The sequence below is a fragment of the Erpetoichthys calabaricus genome, chromosome 6 (assembly GCF_900747795.2).
Source record: "Erpetoichthys calabaricus chromosome 6, fErpCal1.3, whole genome shotgun sequence".
NCBI lineage: Eukaryota > Metazoa > Chordata > Cladistia > Polypteriformes > Polypteridae > Erpetoichthys > Erpetoichthys calabaricus.
In genome coordinates this window covers 46,777,069-46,799,422 of record NC_041399.2, presented here as the reverse complement: position 1 = coordinate 46,799,422, position 22,354 = coordinate 46,777,069, and the positions used below count along the sequence as shown (strand labels likewise).

At 35.1% G+C, this 22,354-nt stretch overlaps 1 protein-coding gene across 2 annotated transcripts in view; it reads left to right on the top strand.

Annotated features, from left to right (window-relative positions):
* Window positions 1-21,358, top strand: part of nsmaf (neutral sphingomyelinase (N-SMase) activation associated factor) — a 79,494-nt gene extending 58,136 nt beyond the window's left edge. Inside the window, exons 23-31 of one of the 2 annotated variants that reach the window (XM_028803559.2) lie at window positions 937-995; window positions 1,073-1,140; window positions 1,632-1,699; window positions 2,421-2,544; window positions 9,640-9,720; window positions 11,016-11,166; window positions 13,043-13,145; window positions 14,412-14,521; window positions 18,320-21,358. In XM_028803559.2, coding sequence (XP_028659392.1) covers window positions 937-995; window positions 1,073-1,140; window positions 1,632-1,699; window positions 2,421-2,544; window positions 9,640-9,720; window positions 11,016-11,166; window positions 13,043-13,145; window positions 14,412-14,521; window positions 18,320-18,414 — 859 coding nt within the window. In that variant the 3' untranslated portion in view covers window positions 18,415-21,358. Of the gene's footprint in view, window positions 1-936; window positions 996-1,072; window positions 1,141-1,631; window positions 1,700-2,420; window positions 2,545-9,639; window positions 9,721-11,015; window positions 11,167-13,042; window positions 13,146-14,411; window positions 14,522-18,319 lie in introns of those variants that run through there. The other variant, XR_003716502.2, reaches the window with a different exon arrangement.
* Window positions 21,359-22,354: the final 996 nt, after the last annotated feature.

Genomic DNA, 22,354 nt, shown 5'->3' with positions numbered 1-22,354 from the left:
AGAAACGGAACACACATGAAATGCATGTGTTCCAAATAACGATCTATTATTTCCACTCTAAAACTCCAGCACTACACTCCCAGATATTCAAGGCATGAGCTGGGAGAACTTTGTGCACATTTTGCGGTGGTTGGGCGGATAGAATAGCAGGCTGCTTGTCTTAGTGAGGGGATGGAATAGCAGGCTGCTTGCTACTTGTCTTTATCGGCACATTTACAGGACAAAAGACGCTGACGGAGATGTGCGAAAAGATTTAAGGTGGGCCGGTTTTACAAGTTTTTTCGTAGGCTTTGGTAATTCTAGCATTAAGGAAGTACACGGTTAAAATCCAAAGTGAAAATGCAAGCAGCTGCAAGAAACATTTTTACATGGTCAGTTACAATTTTTATTATATCTTGCTTTCACTATACTTTGCAGCACAATCAAAACTTTTTTGGTATTCAGCTGTAAAATATACTGTAACAGAAAAGTTCTTCAACATTTAATTATAAAGAAAAGACCTGGAAAGGAACACAAAAAAACTGTATGTCGTTATGATAAAAATAGATGGCAAAAGCAACTGTTTTAACATGAATAATATCAAGTGAACCACCACCAACACAAAATGTGCAATATACAACAAAAAACTGAAAAATGTAATCAGCATCACTAGCATCACTAGCATCTGTTTATTTGGTTACCTCATTTTCACTCGGTCACAATCCCTATGTTATTAAGAATTTTTTTTTTTTTTTTTTACCATTCTTCAGTTTAATTTCTAAGTGGCCCTTTGCTCCTAATTGAAAGCAATTTTTTTGATGAAATACATTTAAGAGAATAATGTATGATTTCTAAATAGTATTCTTCATGAATCACTTGTTTCATAAGTTAAGAACTTGATGTTAGTAACATACTGTTGTAATATTAATTTGTAAATTTTCTTTTGATGTCTTTTAGAGCAGTAACAGGAATAGCAGTTACACGTAATGCTGCTACAGTTTTTACTACCTCTCAAGGTCAGTCCAAGTTATGTACATATCTGTGTATAGTTTGCTTTACTTTTTAAATATTTATAAATGCCTATATACTTCAGATTCAGCATTGAAGATGTTTTCATGTGAATCCAACACTTTGCAGAGAAGCATTTCCTTTTCTAACATGGTGAGTACAAAATAATTTCGTTTTTTTTTTAATAGTTGAATAGTCTACTGTAAGCATAATGCATGGATATATACCCGCTCAATGTTTTTAAGATTGGGTTTCAAGGCAGACAATTTGGCCAAGTTACCAAAGTGATTTATGTTCAATGCTTGCTCCAAGCTATGTGACTCTAACCAAGTCAATTTATCTGACTTTGTGTTATTATATAAACAATTGTATTATTGCTATCTGCAAGCAGTTTGCCTTTTAATCGTGTTAACTATACCAAGATGCTGTATAAAACTGGTTGTTGCTTTTAACAGTTTCTTTTTATATCTTACTTTAAGTTAGTATTAGCTGATGCTACTGTTACATTTGTAGTGAAATAATAAGTAGCACCTTTCCCCTCTCAATTTTGCTATGAAACATTTTAGTTTTTACATTTACCATAGTTCCTGAAAAAATTACACTTTTTGCACCTTTCTTATTAAGCTGTGTACTTCTTTTATTAGCCACTGTCCTCTTGTGTTGTACTCCCAGAAGACACCACTGTTGTTTGTTCATCATGGGATAACAAAATGTAAGTATGTTACTGTATGTTTTACTCTTTTTAAACATTTATATGGCACATTTTTCAGTGCAGTATTGTGCATATGTTTATGCAAAGTCTTGTACTTTTATAAACAAAACAAATAGTAATACTTTTCTATGTAATTTATGGATTTACCTAGACATATGCTGTATATTTATACTAAGGCATCTGTCTCTGCAAAGAAGAGATTTGGTGGTACTGCAGGTGGAATGTTACAGTAGTCTGTATATCCCCTTAAGCCGGCAAACACTTTACAACCCAAATGCTTTTTTAAAAGACTAAAGAGTTGGAAATTACTTTCAAGTTCTGAACTGTTAGCTGGATTGTCCAATATCTCCTATGCTAAGAAGTATGTTTGTAGTGTGCAGTCTGGCTTTATCATGCAGCAGATTGATTCGTTCTCAAATTAGCCCAGGTCATTTCTGGTTAATTGTCTGCTGCAAATGTTCTGAAATGCAGTTATTGAACTTCCGTATTTGACCATATTTAAAAACATTCTGCCATTTTTAATACATTGCAGAAATAGACACTGATGACCTGAGATATATTCACATATAAAAACTATATTAACAACTACTGTATGGTTTTTCATACAAGTCATACAAATTATGTGTTTAAATACTTTTTACTTTTTAAGTACAGTATGGTTGTATTTCATTTTGTATTCATTCATTTATATGTTTTTATTAATTATTATTTTAATATTTAGATATTTTTATTCAGTTGCATATGGAAGAAGACAAAACACCCTCATGGGACATGATGATGCTGTGAGCAAAATTTGCTGGCGGGAAAATCAACTATTCACTGCATCATGGGATTCAACAGTTAAGGTATGTGTAAAACTACCTTTCACTTTCAGTGCATTTCAGTATTACTTAAATCAGTACTAGAAATAAAGAAAAACATTCATTTTCACTTTATTTATAAATATGTAGCGATACTCAGTACACTTTACTAAGTTCAATTCACTTACAAAGTAAATATGTTAGTATATCTTATTTTTAGTTTGATCTAATGTATAAAAGAAACAAAGATAAAGACAAATTCTCCTATGTTCTCTCACCCTAATTAATCGTTAGTTCCTCCCTACAGCTCATATACTTACTGTAGATGTCAGCATTTGAAGCCCCACCTGGAATTACCTTGATAGTCTGCAACACCTTTTAAATGGCCACACTCCGTTTCCAGAGTCTGGAATGCCCTACAAAACACCAGGACCTCTTGTTAGCATATGCCTTAAGAGGATCCCTGAAATCACATCACTCCTGATCCCTGTTTTTAAATAAAAAATATATGTAGCACTAAGAGAGCTTGGGACAATTATCTGGATAACAGGCAAGATTTTATCACCCCTCCGCAGGGTGGTTCTGCTGATATCACATGGCCTAGAAAAATCCAGATGTCTTCAATGTCTTCTACCTGTACCTCATGATCTCTTCTCTCATTCTGGTATCCCCGTCTCTGGGGGTTCCTGAGTACTTACAGTACTGTCTAGTCTGACTCTTGTTTACTATGTCTTTTCCCTCAGTGACTTCTTTGTATATTTTGTGCAAACATAATGCTTCTGGTAACATACTAGTATTTAAGCAGTTCCATTGCCTTAATTGTGACAAAGATAACAAACAGCAGCAGACATGAACATTTATAGTATGTGTATATTGTGAAAAATGAAGTGTTTTGGGGCCTAGGAATAAAGATGTAGTGAAATATGGCTACATAACTTCAACTAAATATTAACCTTATTATTATCTGTCTGGTTTGCACTTTCCTCATCAAAGAAAGTTTAACTAGTGAATTAAACATGAAATGAACCATTCTTGTGAAAATTATTGAGTGGTTCCATTCTGGCTTTCAATCTGAAAATTACTAAAATGAAATTCTAATGAATCAGTTTTTGGAGACAGACAAAACCTCAGGTGTAGCTTTTCTAGGCACAGGAGTAAGAAATATGCAGGTAAAATTATTTCTATGTCCCTAAGGTTTACTCTACAAATTCAGACATCTAGACTCAGTACCTATTGATGGAGCTTAACATGCCTGATTTAGCACTGTTGACCAGGATTTCATCATGTTTTATTCGACATTTGGCCTGTTTATCAGAATAATGTCATATGAATGAATTTCATATAAGTAGAGAAGGTGCAGTAGAACCAGCATTTAAGCTTGCTTGGTTTGAAGCCGAGACAAGTGAATGTCAATATACTCATTGAACAGTGTTATATATACAAAAATGACTGAATTGAATATGTTGTTCAAGGAGTTTTCACTTTTTCTTAAAGCCATCATGATTTATTTTTCTCCATTCATTGTAGTTTTGCTACTACTTTCTACAGACAAGCTTATTATAGGGATAATCTTTGTGGTCAATATGGTGGACTGCTTCCCTATTTATAGATAGTTCCAACTAGGCCTGGGTAAAAATATTGATTTTTCTGCTCAATTGTCATTTTTCGTTTAAGCGATTTGATATCGATTTTTAAAGTCTCAAAATTGATCTCATGAATCTCTATGCTGCTCAATTACTATATGTAGATTTTTGCTTATCTTTGTTTTTGGTGCCCAATCCAGTAGAGGTTGCTAATGTGCCTGTTAAGGCTTTCTACAGAAAAAGAAGTTTACTACTGTGTAAACAATGGTGTGTTCTCTTTAACTGAAATCAGCATCTTAGACAATTAAATCAGATTTGTGGACTTACTACGGATTCAAATGGTGCATTGGTAAAGAACAACTGGATGAACAACAACATTTATTTATATAGCACATTTTCATACAAACAATGTAGCTCAAAGTGCTTTACATGACGAAGAAAGCGAAAAAAGACAAAATAAATAATTAAAATTAGGAAACAGTAATTAACATAGAATAAAAGTAAGGTCCAATGGCCAGGGAGGACAAAAAAAACTCCAGAAGGCTGGAGAAAAAAAACATAAAATTTGCAGGGGTTCCAGGCCACGAGACCACCCAGCCCCATCTAGGCATTCTACCTAACATAAATGACCTCAATCAGTCAAAAAAGCAAAGCCATATGTAAGGTGTGGAGCTTAGAAGTTAGTTATTGTTGTAACACAACAAATTTGAGAAATTACCTATCCCAATGTCAAGCAGAAATGTTGCCTCAGTCGACTTCCAAAGGAGGAGAACCTAAACAATCTACAGTGGATGTGGCATTTAGCTTCCAGCTTCCTTTCAGTCTGGCTTCAGGGCACAGCTGTGAAACTTCCCTGCTTTGGGTAACTAATGATTTGCTTATGGCAGCAGACTCTGGACAAACCAGTATGTTCATTTTTTTAGATCTTAGTGCAGCATTTGACACTGTCAGACATGATATTCTACTGTCCAGAATGGAGAACATGCTGGGTATATCTGGCACTACCCTCCAGTGGTTTAAGTCATATCTGACTGACAGGCAAGAGTTGGTTAGTCCTGGTAACAGTGGATCCAGCTCAGTGCCAGTCATTAGCCGTATCATTTGTAGCTATGGACTGGGTTATCATTTTTATGCAGATGATACTCAACTCTATTTTAGTGTTAAAAGTAAGAGCTTTCTCAGCTCACTACTTGCCTCAGTGAAATTAAAACCTGGATGGAGCAGAACTCTTTAAAATTAAATTGCAGCAAAATTGAACTCCTGCAAATTGGCACTAAAACACAAGTTAAGAAAATAAGCTCTTTTTCAATCACTCTTGACAGTGATATTATCCGACCTTCTTCTAATGCAAGGAATCTTGGTGTCTTTTTTGATTCCCCCTTTCTTATTCCGCCCACATAATCCACATTAAGAAATTTTTCTACTTTCACCTATGTAACATAACATGCTTTTATCACATACCGCATCGGTTATTGTAACTCCCTGCTGGCAGGCGCTGCTTCTAATCTTATAGCACAGCTCCAGCTGATTCAAAACTGAGCTGCAAGAGTCCTAACATGGACCAGCAACAGCAAGCATGTAACACCCCTTCTGCTTTGTCTCCACTGGCTCCCTGCGTCTTACAGAATTTAATATAAAATTCTATTATTAACCTACAAAGCTTTAAATAACCTTGCACCAGACTATATACAATAAGTGACCTTCTCCAACATTATGCTCCTGTTCGCTCACTAAGGTCCTCTGATTCTGACAATCTTGTTGTGCCTCATACTAACCTACACTCAATGGTGACAAGGCCTTCAGCCATATAGCACCCAGACTTTGGAATGACCTCCCTAAATTAATTTGATCAGCTGACTCCATTCATTCTTTTAAAAAACAACTTAAAACTCGTCTGTTCAGGAAGGCTTTTAACTTAACCTGACATTATGCCTCCTCTTTCAGTCCTCCTCTGTGTCCAGATGCTCAGTATAATTTGTGTGTGGGTTATACCACAAAGATATTATTTGCTAGGCTTTCTTTTAGTATTTAATTTAGTATTTTACCCTGGTTTATTGTCTTTTATTCTGTTCAATACTTTTGTATATCCTGTATCTATCTGTTTTAATGCTCTATTCAGGAAACCTCTGTATCCAATGTTAAATATACCTACTGTTTCTTTATGAGAATCTGTGAAGTGTCTAGAGCCAAGGGAAAGGTGCTACATAAATACAATTTATTATTATTATTTAATTCAACTTGTGCCCAAAAATAACAATCTATAGCATTTTTTATCTGTAAAGATAAGAGTCCCTAAAGATAATGGACCCTACAATGCACCTCACCTGACAAAGCAAGCAGGCATTTATTGGAACTTTCAGAGCAGCCTGAGATACAAAAGTGGATGTGTGCTGAAAGCAGTCGACCTGAAGTATTTCCATGATAGCATTGCTTTCAGTCACAATAGCCTTTTTTTCATGTTCCATTCATTCAGTGCTGATGTCAACAAGCATCAGCTCTAGTTCCATGTTTTTAAATACTTCCTTTTTATCTCAGGACAGTGAGGACACATTTTCTATACTAATTAATGTGACTGCTATAAGTGATCAACTGAAGATATGTGTAAATTGTAGAATTATAGAAAGACACAAGTCTTCCCACTGAATCTTTCATTTCGACTAATTCAAGATTGTTTTAAATGTCTAATAGGGAAATAAAGATGGCTAACAGTTTAGGTGAAGGGTGTCTACATGGAGATTCATAACACACAAATAGGTTTTTGAATAACGTATAATTTAAGAAGCGATATTTGATTATTTTCTAATAATAATATTCACATGATGATATCGATGTTTTATAAAGTACATAACATTGCATTATATTAAAACAAAGGGCCCCCCATAACAACAACATTTATTTATATAGCCCATTTTCATACAAAAAGTAGCTCAAAGTGCTTTACATAATGAAGAGAAGAAAAATAAAAGACAAAGTAAGAAATTAAAATAAGACAACATTAGTTAACATAGAAAGGAGTAAGGTCCGATGGCCAGGGTGGACAGAAAAAACAAAAAAAAAAACTCCAGAAGGCTGGAGAAAAAAATAAAATCTGTAGGGGTTCCAGGCCACGAGACCGCCCAGTCCCCTCTAGGCAAATAATATGTGTGCCATTACATATGTTAAATTATGAATTTTGAATGAGTGCAGTGCTGTGAAAAGTTTTTTTTTTTTTTTTTTAAATTAAAATAGAGCAATGATATTTTGTTCCACATTGTCCAAATACTGATGTTAACTATACATTACTAATCAAGTATTTCTTCTTGAATGTCGTTCCATGCTTATGCATATGTTATGAAGTCACTATGTAGACACCCTTCAGATAATGTGTTACTGAAATATGTCATATTGTATTAATGTTCTCTATATATGGTTAAGTAATTTCTTAAAAAAAGCCACCACTTCAGATATATCAGTACACACTAATTCAGTTAAGATAAAATCGATATTGAAGCAGGGCTTTGTGAATCAGAATTAAATCAAACCAGTAGATCAGTGCTGACACCCAGCCCTAGTTCCATCTCTGTCAGGTAAGGCAATGGTTCTATACTACCTAGAATTAAAATAGAAAGGTTTAGAAAATGATTGGATTTATGTTTATGTTCAGCAGTTTCTATCTTTTTCTTTTTTATTATAATAAATACAGAAATTAAGTAATACTCTTTTTTCCCCAAATGTAAAGTTTGTATAGTTAAAAAATGACATGTCTTAATCCCCAAAATTCCATATAACCATTCTCCCACCTGCCACCAACTATAATTTCTTGCTTCGGTTTACAAGAATTGAGCCACAGACATAGAAAGAGAAGAGTAAGAGGCAGAGATTGAAAATGCTTAAACCAAAACATTTATGGACCCGACAGTTTCATTTTGAGACTATAAATATGTAATCAGTCAAAGAAGTTATTTAGTTTGTGTATTTCAAGCCGTCCATATAAGAATGCCAAACATTAAAAGTCAGTAATGATAACTCAAAGTGAATATGATTATACAAGTGACTATGAAGTATCTGTGTGAAAGTTTCAACATTTTGAAGACCTTCTGCATTGATGGATCTTAAAGTAGTTACCCAGCAGAAATGTTTTGGAAAACATTAAAAGATAGTGTTGAGTAAATTAAAAATAACCGTAAGGAATAAACAGATTTGCAGATGCAGTACATGTAGATATAGCTAATGTGTAAGATGCATGAATGGCAAAATTATCAGGGGAAAGCTTTAAACCCAGCAGACTTTGAATGTGTATATGAAACCTCTGAAACCAAGTGTAAGAATAATTGTTAGACATGTTAATACATCAAAAAGATAGTGGTCCAAAAATGACTTGGAATGAAAATCTAGTTCTAGGATATGGAATACATTTTGGTTATTTTCTATTGTTTACAATAGGAATTGCTAAATTATAAATAAAAAGTATAAACCTTTACCTGATAATGGGTGAAAGATGAAAACTAATTACAAATGTTATAAATACCGTTAAATAGAACACCAAAGTTACACATGACACATCTGAAGAACATGTGTCAGGATTGATTCAAGAAAGATGTTGTAATGTTTTAGATTTATTTTCTATTTATTTATATGTATTAGAAATTGTGAAAGGAAAAAATTAAAAGTATAGAGAGATAATCAAAGGGAGAAATACTGATAGCTCCTAATTAGGTTTATTTCCTGAAATGTTGTTTTCGGTTTTAAATTTTTAGTACATGTGCTACATCAGATTTGGCATTGCAATTTTAATTTTACTCCAGAATTCAGCTTCCATCGTTGTGTTATTATGGAATGTAGTATTTCAAAATTATCTCAGAAAGACTTTCTATCGTATCTAATATAGCAATGAAAGAATCAGGCTGAGGTGGCTTATTAGGAGAGTCAATCACTGCAAATACCTTCTGTGGGACCGATTTGTGAGTGACTGCAGTAATAATTCTCTGGTGAAGAACATAATATGTAGTTATATTAAAAACAAACCAGAATAGGGCCGACATGGTGGCACAGTGGTAGCACTGCTGGCTCATAGTAGGGAGAGCAGGGTTCGTGCCCCACTGGAGTTTACATATTCTCTTCATTTCCATGTGTTTTCCACTGGGAGCTCGGGTTTCCTTTCACAGTCCAAAAACAAAGTTAGGTGAATTGTCATTGTTAAATTAGTCCTAGTGCATGGCTGTTAGTATGTGAGTGTGTGTCTGTTCACCAGGAGTTGTTACTTAATTAGGCCCTGTGATTACTGGGATAGACTTTAGCTGCCCGGTGACTCTGTCCTGGGTAAGTAAGTGGGTTAGAAAGATGAATGGATGCAGCTGTCTGTTCAGAGTTATCACATGATCTCTCATAGTTTACCTTAAACTCAGTGAAATATGCATTTTCAGTTGTGTTATCAGGCATTTATGAACCAATTTGTTAAGTTGTTTTTAGCTTAAGTTTTTTTTTTTTTTTTTTTACTTTCATTAACAATTTAGATACTAAATACTCAAATTTTAATTTTCATGTATGTTTTATCTGCAGTGTATTTATTATTTAACAGGTTTGGAAGTGTGTTCCAGTAGATATTTCAAGTAAAAGAGATCAGTGTGAGCTTTTGGCAGAGCTGGAACATGATGCTGGTGTAAGTTAACATTTTATATTAAAGCCACTACTTGTGTTTTTTTTTGGGCACAAAAATATACTTCAGGATTAAAGAGTTTATTTCAGTCTTTGAAATGTCGAACTTTTGCGGTTTGTGGATTGTTTTAATTGTTTTCCTGATTAGTGGTTAACTTCGGCACCGTTTGAGGCAAACTATTCACTTATTCACAAATTCTGAACAATGATTAGGAAGAGATGACAATTGCAAAAACAGAAAAAAAAATCCATCTTCTACAGGATTTCTGGTGTTGCTCTTTTTTAAAGGTTTAGAATTCGGCAGTTGGAAAAAAAACTTGGGAGTAAAGCTGCTTCTCTAGGATTTTATAATAAATTTACTGTTTAGGACTTGACACAATGACTGTCTGTTTCAGTTGCGTGCAGATGCAGTATAATATTTCATATGTGTGGAAAATAATGTAAGAATTTTTTCAAGTTTTTCAATTTTTTTTTTTATGGCTGCCAAACCTTCACACACAGTAACTACTTTTTTTACTAAAACACATGGATTTAAAATTCTATTTTAAATAAGCTGCAAATACAAATGGGTTTATGTAGTTTTTTGTGCTTCCAATTTTTGCAAATATTTCCTTTAAAAATGTATTTTTATTTGCCAGTTTGCATACGCACAGTGTTGATTGGTGATTCTGTATTGGCCCTGTCAGTTTTTTACAGAGCACATTGACATACTTATAACATACCTGAACAACATGTAACACACATATGAGTGCAGGCTTGGTAGTGCACTCTGAAAAACTAGTATCTTATGGAAAGCTGGTCACAACTTGGCATTTGATATTATAAAAGCAGGCTGTGGCTTCCTGGTTTTATTAGTATAAACATTGTTGATTGTATTACAGACCAGTTTCTAAAATACTGCATAATGAAATAATAATACCTTATTTAGAAAACAAACTAGGATCACTACATGAAATTTCTACTGTTCCATTTTGAATGTTACTAAGTATGTGTACTTTGTGATGGGTTGTAGTTAATAGCAGAATTTGTTTTTGCTTTATTCCCACTGTTTATCTTGACTCTGCAAATATAAATAGCATAGACTAAAGAAAGAATGTTTAAATGTAAATGGAAAAAAGAGCCAAATAGAAATTATGCAGACTTAAAAGCTTTATAAATTAATAATACATAAGCTTAATAAAATTCCAGGCCAAAAGAATGATTTGAACATTTTTATTGCTTTAAATTATATTTCATAATAATATATGTTGATATTTGAACAGTATAACTGAGTTTCAGCTTTGTTTTACCATGTTACAGGTCAATACCATCAGTCTGAATTCTGCAGGCACCATGTTAGTGTCAGGGACCAAGGAAGGAACTCTTAGCATATGGGACATCACAACATTCAGTTTGCTACGTCAAATTCTAGGCCACTCTGGTGAAGTATATGATGTGGCGTTCAGCCCTGGTATGTTAATTTATGAGTTTAGTTAAACTACTTCTTGTTTTAAAGATAGATGTTGTTTATTTAAGATGTACAGAGTTGGATTTCATTTATCTAAACCATACCCAGAATACGGTTCTCAATTACGAAACGTTTTCACTTTACCAAAATGACTGATTTAAATAAATTATCAGTTATTACAAAAAAACAAATCTATAAACATATTTATATAAATTCACATCCCACCTGTACATCTCAGCATACACAAATGATCTTGGGATCATACAATAGATTAGTAAATTTTGGAAATATAGGAAATGTCTTATTTCCAATTAAAACATTATGGGGTGAATGGATATTTCAAAATATGTAGTTGCTGAAATACACAATGATTAGGATATTTGGATAACTCTTAAAAAATAATTTGTATATTTGAAGCAAAGCAGCTATCACATTTGTTCATTGACTAGAGTGTCACATACTCCTCCAGCAGCCCTAGCAGTTCACCTAATACAGAATACAACTACTGAGTTGCTTGCCCTGGCTACCCTACTTCTTTATGCATTTGATCATTGCTGAAAGTTGCTTGGATTTTGTCCTTTCTTCAGCCATAACCGTGAATGGGAATATTAAAATTTAATATTTAAATCTTAATTGACTCAATGTTAGTTGACATCCTCAACTGCATTCTTTTTGCCATATAATTTTGAAAAGCTGTCCCATGCCTTCCCTATGCATTAGCATTGTCAATTGACCCTGATTTGGTGAAAATGAAGGGAAGCCTTCATTGTGCCTCAGTTTTTTTACTTTGTTCAATATATTAGACTCATTTACAATGAAAAATAAGATCTAGTTCAAATTCTGGCATTAAGTATAAACATTTATGATCTAGATCCAATATATTGTTTCATATCTGATTAATTTTATATGGCAGTGTAAACACCGCATAACTTGTCAATCTGGCCTTCACCCTTCCAGAGCGTCTCCATTCATAATTTTGTTTACAAAACGTCCTCATAACATGGTGACATGCTACAGTATTAAATGGGTTACCATATTTTCAAAGATAAACCATTTACTAAGAATTGACTGATGCTGTCTGCTTTTTAAATTTGACCATTTCTGTGTGAATTTTTCACGTACCTCTGTATCTGTCACTATACACTTATTAAACATTTTTACATGTACTCGGGAGCTTTAAAAGGAAAAAAAAAAAGTTGGTCAAAGCTTACTTTCTGTACTGTGAAAGAAAAGGACCTTTTCACTAACCAGATTTAAGAGTAGTTGAGGCAGGAGTGTGGACTATATGAAGTGCACCCCCCTATATACAGTATAGCTATAACTGCGTACAGTATATGTGAGCATGCACTGACCATATACAGCAGTTTGCACTTTGGAGGGAGTTCAGATTATCTGTTTTTTTAACCATAGCTTTTCAGATTTTGTGTTATTTAATAAAGTAATATTTCATCCATATTCAAATACAGTTTAAACATAAATAAAAATACTGATTCAATAAATTGTTTATTGAGTGTTGTGTAGAAACACTTAAAAAGATTAATATGATGCTGCTGTACAGTTCTGACCATAAAATACTTAACAAGAATTTTTTTAAGAGAGACAACCTATTGTTTGTGTGTCCAGAGTTTTAGCGAAGTCTTTGAACTAAAGGACATACCCCAATTTGACAAACTAAGGGAATTCAATTTCTTTGTTACTTTGTGAGAAAACATTTGATGGTAGTAGTGGAAAGTAAGACAAAGTACATGTGAAGCTGTTTTAAACCTCATTTTTGAGTGAGTAAATGGCATACCTTACTATATTTTTGCTCAGCAAAATTAATTTTGATTTTATACATTTGACCCTTTCTCATCTGTCTTATATTTATTTTGACATGCAGACAGCAGACATGTCCTTAGCACTGGAGATGACAAATTCTTGAAGGTGGTTGATGTACAAAGTGGAATGCTGATTTCATCAGTTGCATCAGAGCAGGTTCAGAGGTAAACAGTCTTTTTAACTGTGGTGCATTTATGTGAAAGTTTAATATGCACATTTATAGCAGCAGTATTCTTTTACCCAAACTTGATTCACCATGTTGTGTTGACTACTTGAAATGTCAGTCAGTCAGTCATTATCCAACTTGCTATATCCTAACTACAGGGTCACGGGGGTCTGCTGGAGCCAATCCCAGCCAACACAGGGCACAAGGCAGGAACAAATCCCTGGGCAGGGCGCCAGCCCACCGCAGGGCACACACACACACACCAAGCACACTCTAGGGACAATTTAGGATCGCCAATGCACCTAGCCTGCATGTCTTTGGACTCTGGGAGGAAACAGGAGTACCCTGAGGAAACCCATGCAGACACCAGGAGAACATGCAAACTCCACGCAAGGAGGACCCGGGAAACGAACTACTTGAAATGTTCTGAAGAAAAAGATAACCTGTCTACTTTAAATATGTGGTGTATTTTTGTGTTATGGACTCCTCCGTCTCATACGTTGTACCTAACCTATTGAGCACTTTATTGTGAACATGATTACAAGTCATGTACTGTATAGTAGCCATCTTTTTGACCACCTGCTATTGTTAAAATAGTTTGCTGCTAGGTACAGTTATATCATTGGAGCTGTTTTACAATTATATACTGTAGAGCAGTTTATGATTTATTTTCTGTGACTAATTTATATGTTAGGTCTGTGCTTCTGTGATAAAATACAGAATGTACACTCCCAGGGCCATTGACTTCCCTTCCTAGGCAACAGAGTAGAATAAAAAGTGTTAATGTGAGATTCACTTCAAATTCAGCCAGCAGCTGGGGAGGCCTGCATGGTGTGGAAGTAGATCTGGGCTGTCAACACCCAATATGGTAACTCAAAGCCAACACATGAAGGCATCATGGCTCTCCAGATTGCTGTCTGCCATGCACCTGCAAATATTTCATTTTTGTAATTGAATAACTTATTTCTCCATATTTAAATGCTCATACACCTGAAATATGTTTATTCTGGAACTGCTAAAAGTGATTCAACACAAAGACCATACAAATACGAGCTTTTTCATGAAACTTTGATAAAAAAAAATCATCATATATTATGACTGTAGAAAGCAAATATATTTCAATAAATTCTAAAGAAAACTGAAGTAACATTAGTATGTTCTGTCTAAGAATAGTGATTTAGCAACATTATTATTGTTTAATATCATAATATAATGATATGAATTACTTTTTAATACTTTCAGTTTCTAATATATTTGTTAACAGATGTTTCTTATGGGATGGAAACACAGTTCTTTCTGGAAGTCAGTCTGGAAACCTCTTCGTGTGGGATATTATTTCTGGAAAAATTATTAATAAGATCCCTGGACATTCAGGTATGAAGATAATGGAATAGATATTAAATAGATAGTTTTGATAGTATATTTCTTCTTGTATAGTTTGTAGTATTCATTTCACAGATACTAATGAATTTTGTCCTAAATGTCATCTTTAATAGTTGGGATTAATTATGTAGTAATACTTATTTAAAAAAAAATAAAATAAAATAGTTTAAAATAGACTGACTTTTTATCACATAAGTCAGTTCTAGCAGCATTTGTATTTAGAATATGAATATATCCGTTATTTGAATGTGGAGCTCCTTGAAGTATTTCACAACTAGGAAGTAGTGAATAGAACTTAAATCAGTGTAAAATAGAAAACACACATAAAATATATCATTTTTACAGGAATGTTCAGTGTTTCTTTAACCATTATATAAATACAAGACTTACTGAAGTCTCAGTAGCTACAGTGCATCCGGAGAGTATTCACAGCGCATCACTTTTTCCACATTTTCTTATGTTACAGCCTTATTCCAAAATGGATTAAATTCATTTTTTTCCTCAGAATTCTACACAAAACACCCCATAATGACAATGTGAAAAAGTTTACTTGAGATTTTTGCAAATTTAATAAAAATAAAAAAATTGAGAACACACATGTACATAAGTATTCACAGCCTTTGCCATGAAGCTCAAAATTGAGCTCAGGTGCATCCTGTTTCCCCTGATCATCCTTGAGATGTTTCTGCAGCTTAATTGGAGTCCACCTGTGGTAAATTCAGGTGATTGGACATGATTTGGAAAGGCACACACTTGTCTATATAAGGTCCCACAGTTGACAGTTCATGTCAGAGCACAAACCAAGCATGAAGTCAAAGGAATTGTCTGTAGACCTCCGAGACAGGATTGTCTTGAGGCACAAATCTGGGGAAGGTTACAGAAAAATCTCTGCTGCTTTGAAGGTCCCAATGAGCACAGTGGCCTCCATCATTCGTAAGTGGAAGAAGTTCAAAACCACCAGGACTCTTCCTAGAGCTGGCCGGACATCTAAACTGAGCGATCGGGGGAGAAGGGCCTTAGTCAGGGAGGTGACCAAGAAACCGATGGTCACTCTGTCAGAGCTCCAGAGGCCCTCTGTGGAGAGAGGAGAACCTTCCAGAAGGACAACCATCTCTGCTGCAATCCACCAATCAGGCCTGTATGGTAGAGTGGCCAGACGGAAGCCACTCCTTAGTAAAAGGCACATGGCAGCCCGCCTGGAGTTTGCCAAAAGCCACCTGAAGGACTCTCAGACCATGAGAGAGAAAATTCTCTGGTCTGATGAGACAAAGATTGAACTCTTTGGTGTGAATGCCAGGCGTCACGTTTAGAGGAAACCAGGCACCATCCCTACAGTGAAGCATGGTGGTGGCAGCATCATGCTGTGGGGATGTTTTTCAGTGGCAGGGACTGGGAGACTAGTCAGGATAAAGGGAAAGATGACTGCAGCAATGTACAGAGACATCCTGGATGAAAACCTGCTCCAGAGCGCTCTTGACCTCAGACTGGGGCGACGGTTCATCTTTCAGCAGGACAACGACCCTAAGCACACAGCCAAGATATCAAAGGAGTGGCTTCAGGACAACTCTGTGAATGTTCTTGAGTGGCCCAGCCAGAGCCCAGACTTGAATCCGATTGAACATCTCTGGAGAGATCTTAAAATGGCTGTGCACCGACGCTTCCCACCCAACCTGATGGAGCTTGAGAGGTGCTGCAAAGAGGAATGGGCGAAACTGGCCAAGGATAAGTGTGCCAAGCTTGTGGCATCATATTCAAAAAGACTTGAGGCTGTAATTGCTGCCAAAGGTGCATCGACAAAGTATTGAGCAAAGGCTGTGAATACTTATGTACATGTGATTTCTGTTTTTTTATTTTTAATAAATTTCCAAAAATCTCAAGTAAACTTTTTTTTCACATTGTCATTATGGGGTGTTTTGTGTAGAATTCTGAAGAAAAAAATGAATTTAATCCATTTTGGAATAAGGCTGTAACATAACAAAATGTGGAAAAAGTGATGCACTGCTGTGAATACTTTCCGGATGCACTGTATATAGTAGAATAGAAAATGTTTCTGGCATCATACAAATTCTAGACATAAATGGGCCTCCTTGGACACATGCTTCATATATAAAGAGGATCTCCTTCAAATATAAAGCATTTGGCTAACAACCCATTCCTTTGGTGATTTCCTACAGAATTTTCCCATGGGATTAATTAAGTTTATCTAATCTTATCTAATCTAATTTACTTGTACACAGCTAACAGGCAGACATCCAAGACTATGGGAATGATGTGTTAAATGATGCAACACTTCCTAATCTTGATAATACATGCCCTAATATCCTTTAGCTCACTTGGAGTTAGTCCCATATCCTAACGGGTTCAGTATGTTTCTTCTTTTATGGGTAAGGTAATTGTCTGAACATGTCACTGCCTGTAATTAATTACTTAGTAGATGTCTAAACTTCAACATACTGAAACCACTCAAATCAGGCTAACTAGGTTATAAAACTGTTTTCAGGTAGTCTTACCGAAATCAGAATGTGGGGTGGGTAATTTTAAAATAAGGATTTTAGGTAAGCAAACCACTGTGACATTGTTCTTACATAGTGGTGACTTTAAATTATGACACTTTTTGTGTCTTCCTGTTCTATTTCTTTATGTTCCAAATAAGAGAGGAGCTTAACTAGAAGCTTGGATCAGATCTACAATCTCAACATGACACCTTTTTATCTTATTTTGTCCTCTTTTAATCCTCCTTTCCTGACTGAAGTTTCACAGCTGTGGGTAGAGTGGGTCTCAGGTTTTCTGTCAAGATTAGAACTGTGCACACATACATAATTAATTCTTAATTGGGCACATGTGAGAGCAGGTATGTATATAAAGTGATGCCAGCAATGGCCTGGCTCCCTCTCCAGGTACTTTTCCTGCCTTCCACTGTGTTACTGCAGTTGGCTTTGACTTCCCAGGACCCCTGTTTTGGATTAAGTGGGTTGGAGAAAGTTATGTTAATATTAGTGAGGTTATTTCACTTGTTAAATTATCAGTTTCTGTCTTCATCAGGAAGTTATGATATAGTAAATTACCTTTTGAGCAAGACCAGTTCTTCAAGGGGCTTGAAAAAGTCTGTTGTGATCTTGAAAGTAATATTCATTTTAGCAGGGTACAGTAATGCATATCCATAGTTGCTTTTTTTAATACCTTGTAAGGAGTTGCAATTGTGTGGGACTCATGAGCCAAGTTCAAGTTTGACTTTCAGTAATGCAGTCTCTGTGTGTTTTTATGAAAACTGCAGATCCAAATGCAATTGTATTGTTTTCTTCCTGCTTCTTTATGCATACTATTTATGCTTTATAGATAGGCTTCTCAAGTCTTCATTTTTCTCCAGACAGGTTTTTGTTTAACTGGTCAGGTTATCACATACTGTATGATAAACTGAAATGCATCTTCCTTTACATTAAACCAGACACAGTGCACCTTCTGCCTATATTTATTTTGTGGCATCATCATCATTTTTTCAATCTCTTTTTATAATTTACAGTTAATGAAACTCTGCAAAAGTATGGTAATTGCCATATATGTTACAGTATATGAACCTCTTCTATATCTTAAGTGATAATATTAGATAATAATAACCGCTGGAAGTCAAAGTTAACAGAGAACAAAAAAGTAACACCCATCCCAATATTTGTAGCTGTACTTGCTGGTAGACCAAACACTGAAAATCACACTAAGGACAAAGTGAGTATATGTTCTGCTTGCTTGCTTTCATGCATTTGCATTTATGAAATTTGTCTTTTTCTCTTTCAGGGGCTGTTACAGCAATGTGGATGAATGAGCAATGCAGTAGTTTTATAACTGGTGGGGAGGACAAGCAAATCATCTTTTGGAAAGTGCAATATTAAGTCTTGATGTGCCTTTTCTGCGGTCATTAATTTTGATGCATTTTTCAAGAATAATATTATTAGCACACTTGTAATATTTCTTATTCCATGCCACTCCCTTGGACAATATGGAAGTAAGCTCATTTCTGCACTAGACTAAAGGACAGGTTAAGGATGATCATGCAATTTTGGAGAGACATTTGCTTTATTTGTACATATCATGCTTTTATCAAGCAAAATCTATATTATTTTTTGTACTTCTACAAAGAAGTGCTTTCATATTTATAACTGTTTATTTTATTATTTTATATGCTAGTAAAAAAAATCAGTATTTGGAGGATACCTCTGTTAATATGTTTTCAAGTCATCAACCAAGAGGCTATAAAGAATATGTTTAAAAGCACAGAGAATATTTGGTTTTGTTGTCTTTAGAAAATATGAACTTGTGTTAGGTAATTTTTCATCATTATTTGTGTACATTTATACATACAAAACTATTTTTTTCTTTTTGCTTTGTTAAAATTTACATTTTTTAAGACCTGTACGCAAGCCTTCTTCTATGTGTGTGTGTGTGAATAGTCCGGACACAACCTGCATGTGCAAGGTAAGCTTCAAGGTGATACCTTGCATACTGAAAGGAGGTCAGAGATTACAACTCTTTTTAAATGAAGTATTTAAGTTAGAAACTTTATTTGTTTTTATGTTTAATTTTACTTTTTTGTATTGGAGACAGATATACTTCAGCTTCCAGGGCTATCTTATGATGCAAGTCCTCTAAGACCATTAAATCTTATGTTTTAAAACCTTAATTAAGTTGATTTATGGTGTATGCTCTACAAGAGACCATATGCTACTTCCAACTCCAGTTTTTCTTCAAAATCCTCCCAGCACCCAAGCTAAAACACCCCACTCCTTTTTTTCTTGTTTTTGGTGTCCATCTGTCCAATTCCATAATTTCTTTTCTCTGTGCTTTACTAGTTCTCCTGTGGCTGTTGAATGTTTGATCAGAGGCACATTGCTATTGTGCTCTCAGTTTAACAAAGATATCTGTCACAATGCAAGTAACCTATTCACATTTTGGGATTTCCCTCCATTGTTAATTATTTCTACACCTCGGCTTCATTTTATATTATGTAGATTGTCTGAAAATGTGCAAACCCACTCAAAGTTGCTTTCCACAAACTAATATTATACAGTATATTATCATTAAAAACAGGGACATTGTGAGAAACTTTGCAGAACAAGCAACTTAATTAATTATAAAGTAGTGGTGTGACAGAATAAACCGAGTCTTGATGCCAGCCTCAAGCAATGATAAACAAATGGATTGTTGGTTGTGCTAGCATTTGCATTGTTTCGCCAGTAGATTTTTTTTTGATTTTAAGTTTGAAGCATGATATAAAAAAAAATCTTCCAAACAAAGCTGCAGAATTTGACAATATGCATGTGCATCTTTAAGTATAACTACCTCTTGAAGCATATTGAGTGTATAATCTTGAAATCGTCTTTAAAAATACCAATATCAATAACAATTTGGTGTGTGCAACATCGTGCTCAGATCCAGTCCTCCTCCACTACTCGTATGATAGAGTATCTGCCCCATTTCTACAAAAAGGTGGTCTTGTCAGTCATCCTGCTTATGGATTTTTAGTGAGGACCAACAGATATCATTGAAAAGACAAAATAAAATGAGTAAAGCACTTTGACCAACCACTTTTTAAAACATTTTCTGCTTCACCGCTGCTTGATTTCTGTAACACATTAGTAGTCTGGCATAACTGAACAATTGTGAATTTGCAGTGCTGGATATTTGGATGAGATGGGGCAATATGTTGTATTTTTTCAGATTTTGCATTTTCCAACAGAATATAAAGTTATAAATAAATATAATAGACCATAATAGACTTAACTGGTATATTTCCATATTCTACTTGTGTTTTAATGTTACAGTGTGTTTTGAGTTGAGGCCACAGAGCTACCAGTTCAATTACTTTTAAGAGTGGTGATTAAGCCATCGGCTGTGACATTTGACCACATTATGTTCGGCGATTGTCTGCTTGAGCTCCTTTTAGACCGCAAGGCAGTAATGCTGGTGAAGTTGTATGCAGTTTCAGTACAGGAATTGCATCAATCCTCAAAAGCTTTTCAGGTGCTCCCTGTGTATTTTCTGATGCAAGCACTGACGTCTGTGGTGGGCCCCTCTTCTGGAATGCTTGAATTTGTAGAGGTATAATACCCAATGGAGGTGGGCAGTTCATAAAAGGACCTTACCCCACTTCTGTTTGGAGGTTGGCAATTTGACACCACTGTGCAGGAGCTCCCTTAACAGAAACCAACAAATCAAGCGTTGTAGCAAACTGCCTGCTCTTCTTTTGTTTTGCTCTAAAGCTTTACTGACAACAGAGCCTGGATGTTAGATAATGACTAAGATAATAATAGCACTGCAAAAATAGCTGCGTTTTACTGTAGCACAATGGCATTTCTTGGCACTACATAGCACTTGGAGTCCAGTTCAGTTTTTGGCTGGGATGCCTTCTCTCGACTTTGCTTCTTTTCACAAGAATTTTTATTGCCATCTTCAGTTCAGAGCTGTGCAGTTTACATTGACAGAGGACTTTAAATTGGCCAGGCGTCAGTGAATGGTTTTTAGTACAATCATGTCCTGCTGTGAATTGCTATCCCATCAAAAGTATAGCCAGTGTTGCTGCGATAGATGATCATTGAAAGATGATTAAAACAATTAATTCTGAAATGGTCACCTTGTGAGTTTAAGTGTGCTTATAATAAACCTGATATTTCTACATGGGAGGGGCACAGAGACACCCAGCATCCTGCACTCAAATCCTGCCCCTGATTGTTGTCTCTGAGAGGTTTGCATGCTCTCCCTGTGACTTTGTGGGATTTTCTCTCCCACATCCCCAGACATGCGCCTCTCATGTTAAGTGGTGACTCTAAACTGGTCCAGTGTGTGTGTGTGTGTGTGTGTGTGTGAGTGAATGGGCCCAAGGCAGACTGACTACCAGTCCCCTGTTAGTTCCTATCTGGTGCCCGATTTGGCCAAAGCAGCCTTGAGCTGATTTGTGAATGTTCTCTTGTCTTCTGTGAAGCTCTCCGCAGCTGTGGTTTGCTTTGTGTAGCACAATAAAAAGTATTGGAAATAAATTATTTGGCTTTAATGGTGCAATGTAATTACCAAAAAGCAGTGCAAACTGGCGGCATCCCAGTCGTCTTCCAATTGATTATGTTCAGAAGAAGGGATGTCCATAAATAGCAATAGCACTCCATTGATTTAAACAATACATCTTGTTTTTAATATTTGTGTTTTACTTATTCTTCACCAAATACTCCATTTTGTTAAACTTTCAAAAACTTTTTATTTTAATGTGTCTCTTTTTCCATGAAGTGTTTAATTTTTGTTAGTGAAGAAGAACAAGAGATTTGATTGCATGTCATTTATATGTAAATATTATCGATCATGCGCATTATTGAGTTTTTTTTTAATAAAATAAAGACATTTCCATGCTGTATGCATGTATTTAAAAGTTGTGTAACTTGTATTGGTGTGCTCTATTGTTGTGTTCATGTATTGTTTTTCATTTGAACCGAAAAATATTACTAATATTATTTATATAACTATTTTGTAATCATTCCATTATGAAGAGCACTAACTGTGGTAAATTTTTTTTACTGTAAGTAACTTTTTTGTTTTTTTTTTCTGGGCCAAGCATTAAATAGTTTGGAAATGAGAATAAAAAACAATACATGAATCAAAACTCAGGGAGCCGAATTCTCACACTAACGCACAAAATCCATGTAAGATATCCAGAGATCAGCAATTTACATTTCAGCGGCCACATGTACTGTAGGGTCAGTATTGTCACGTGTGCAGGGACATTGTTACTTGCATGTGCTAATCAGCATGCAGCACGTTGTCACTTTCCAGCGCCATGACTAGCAAGTA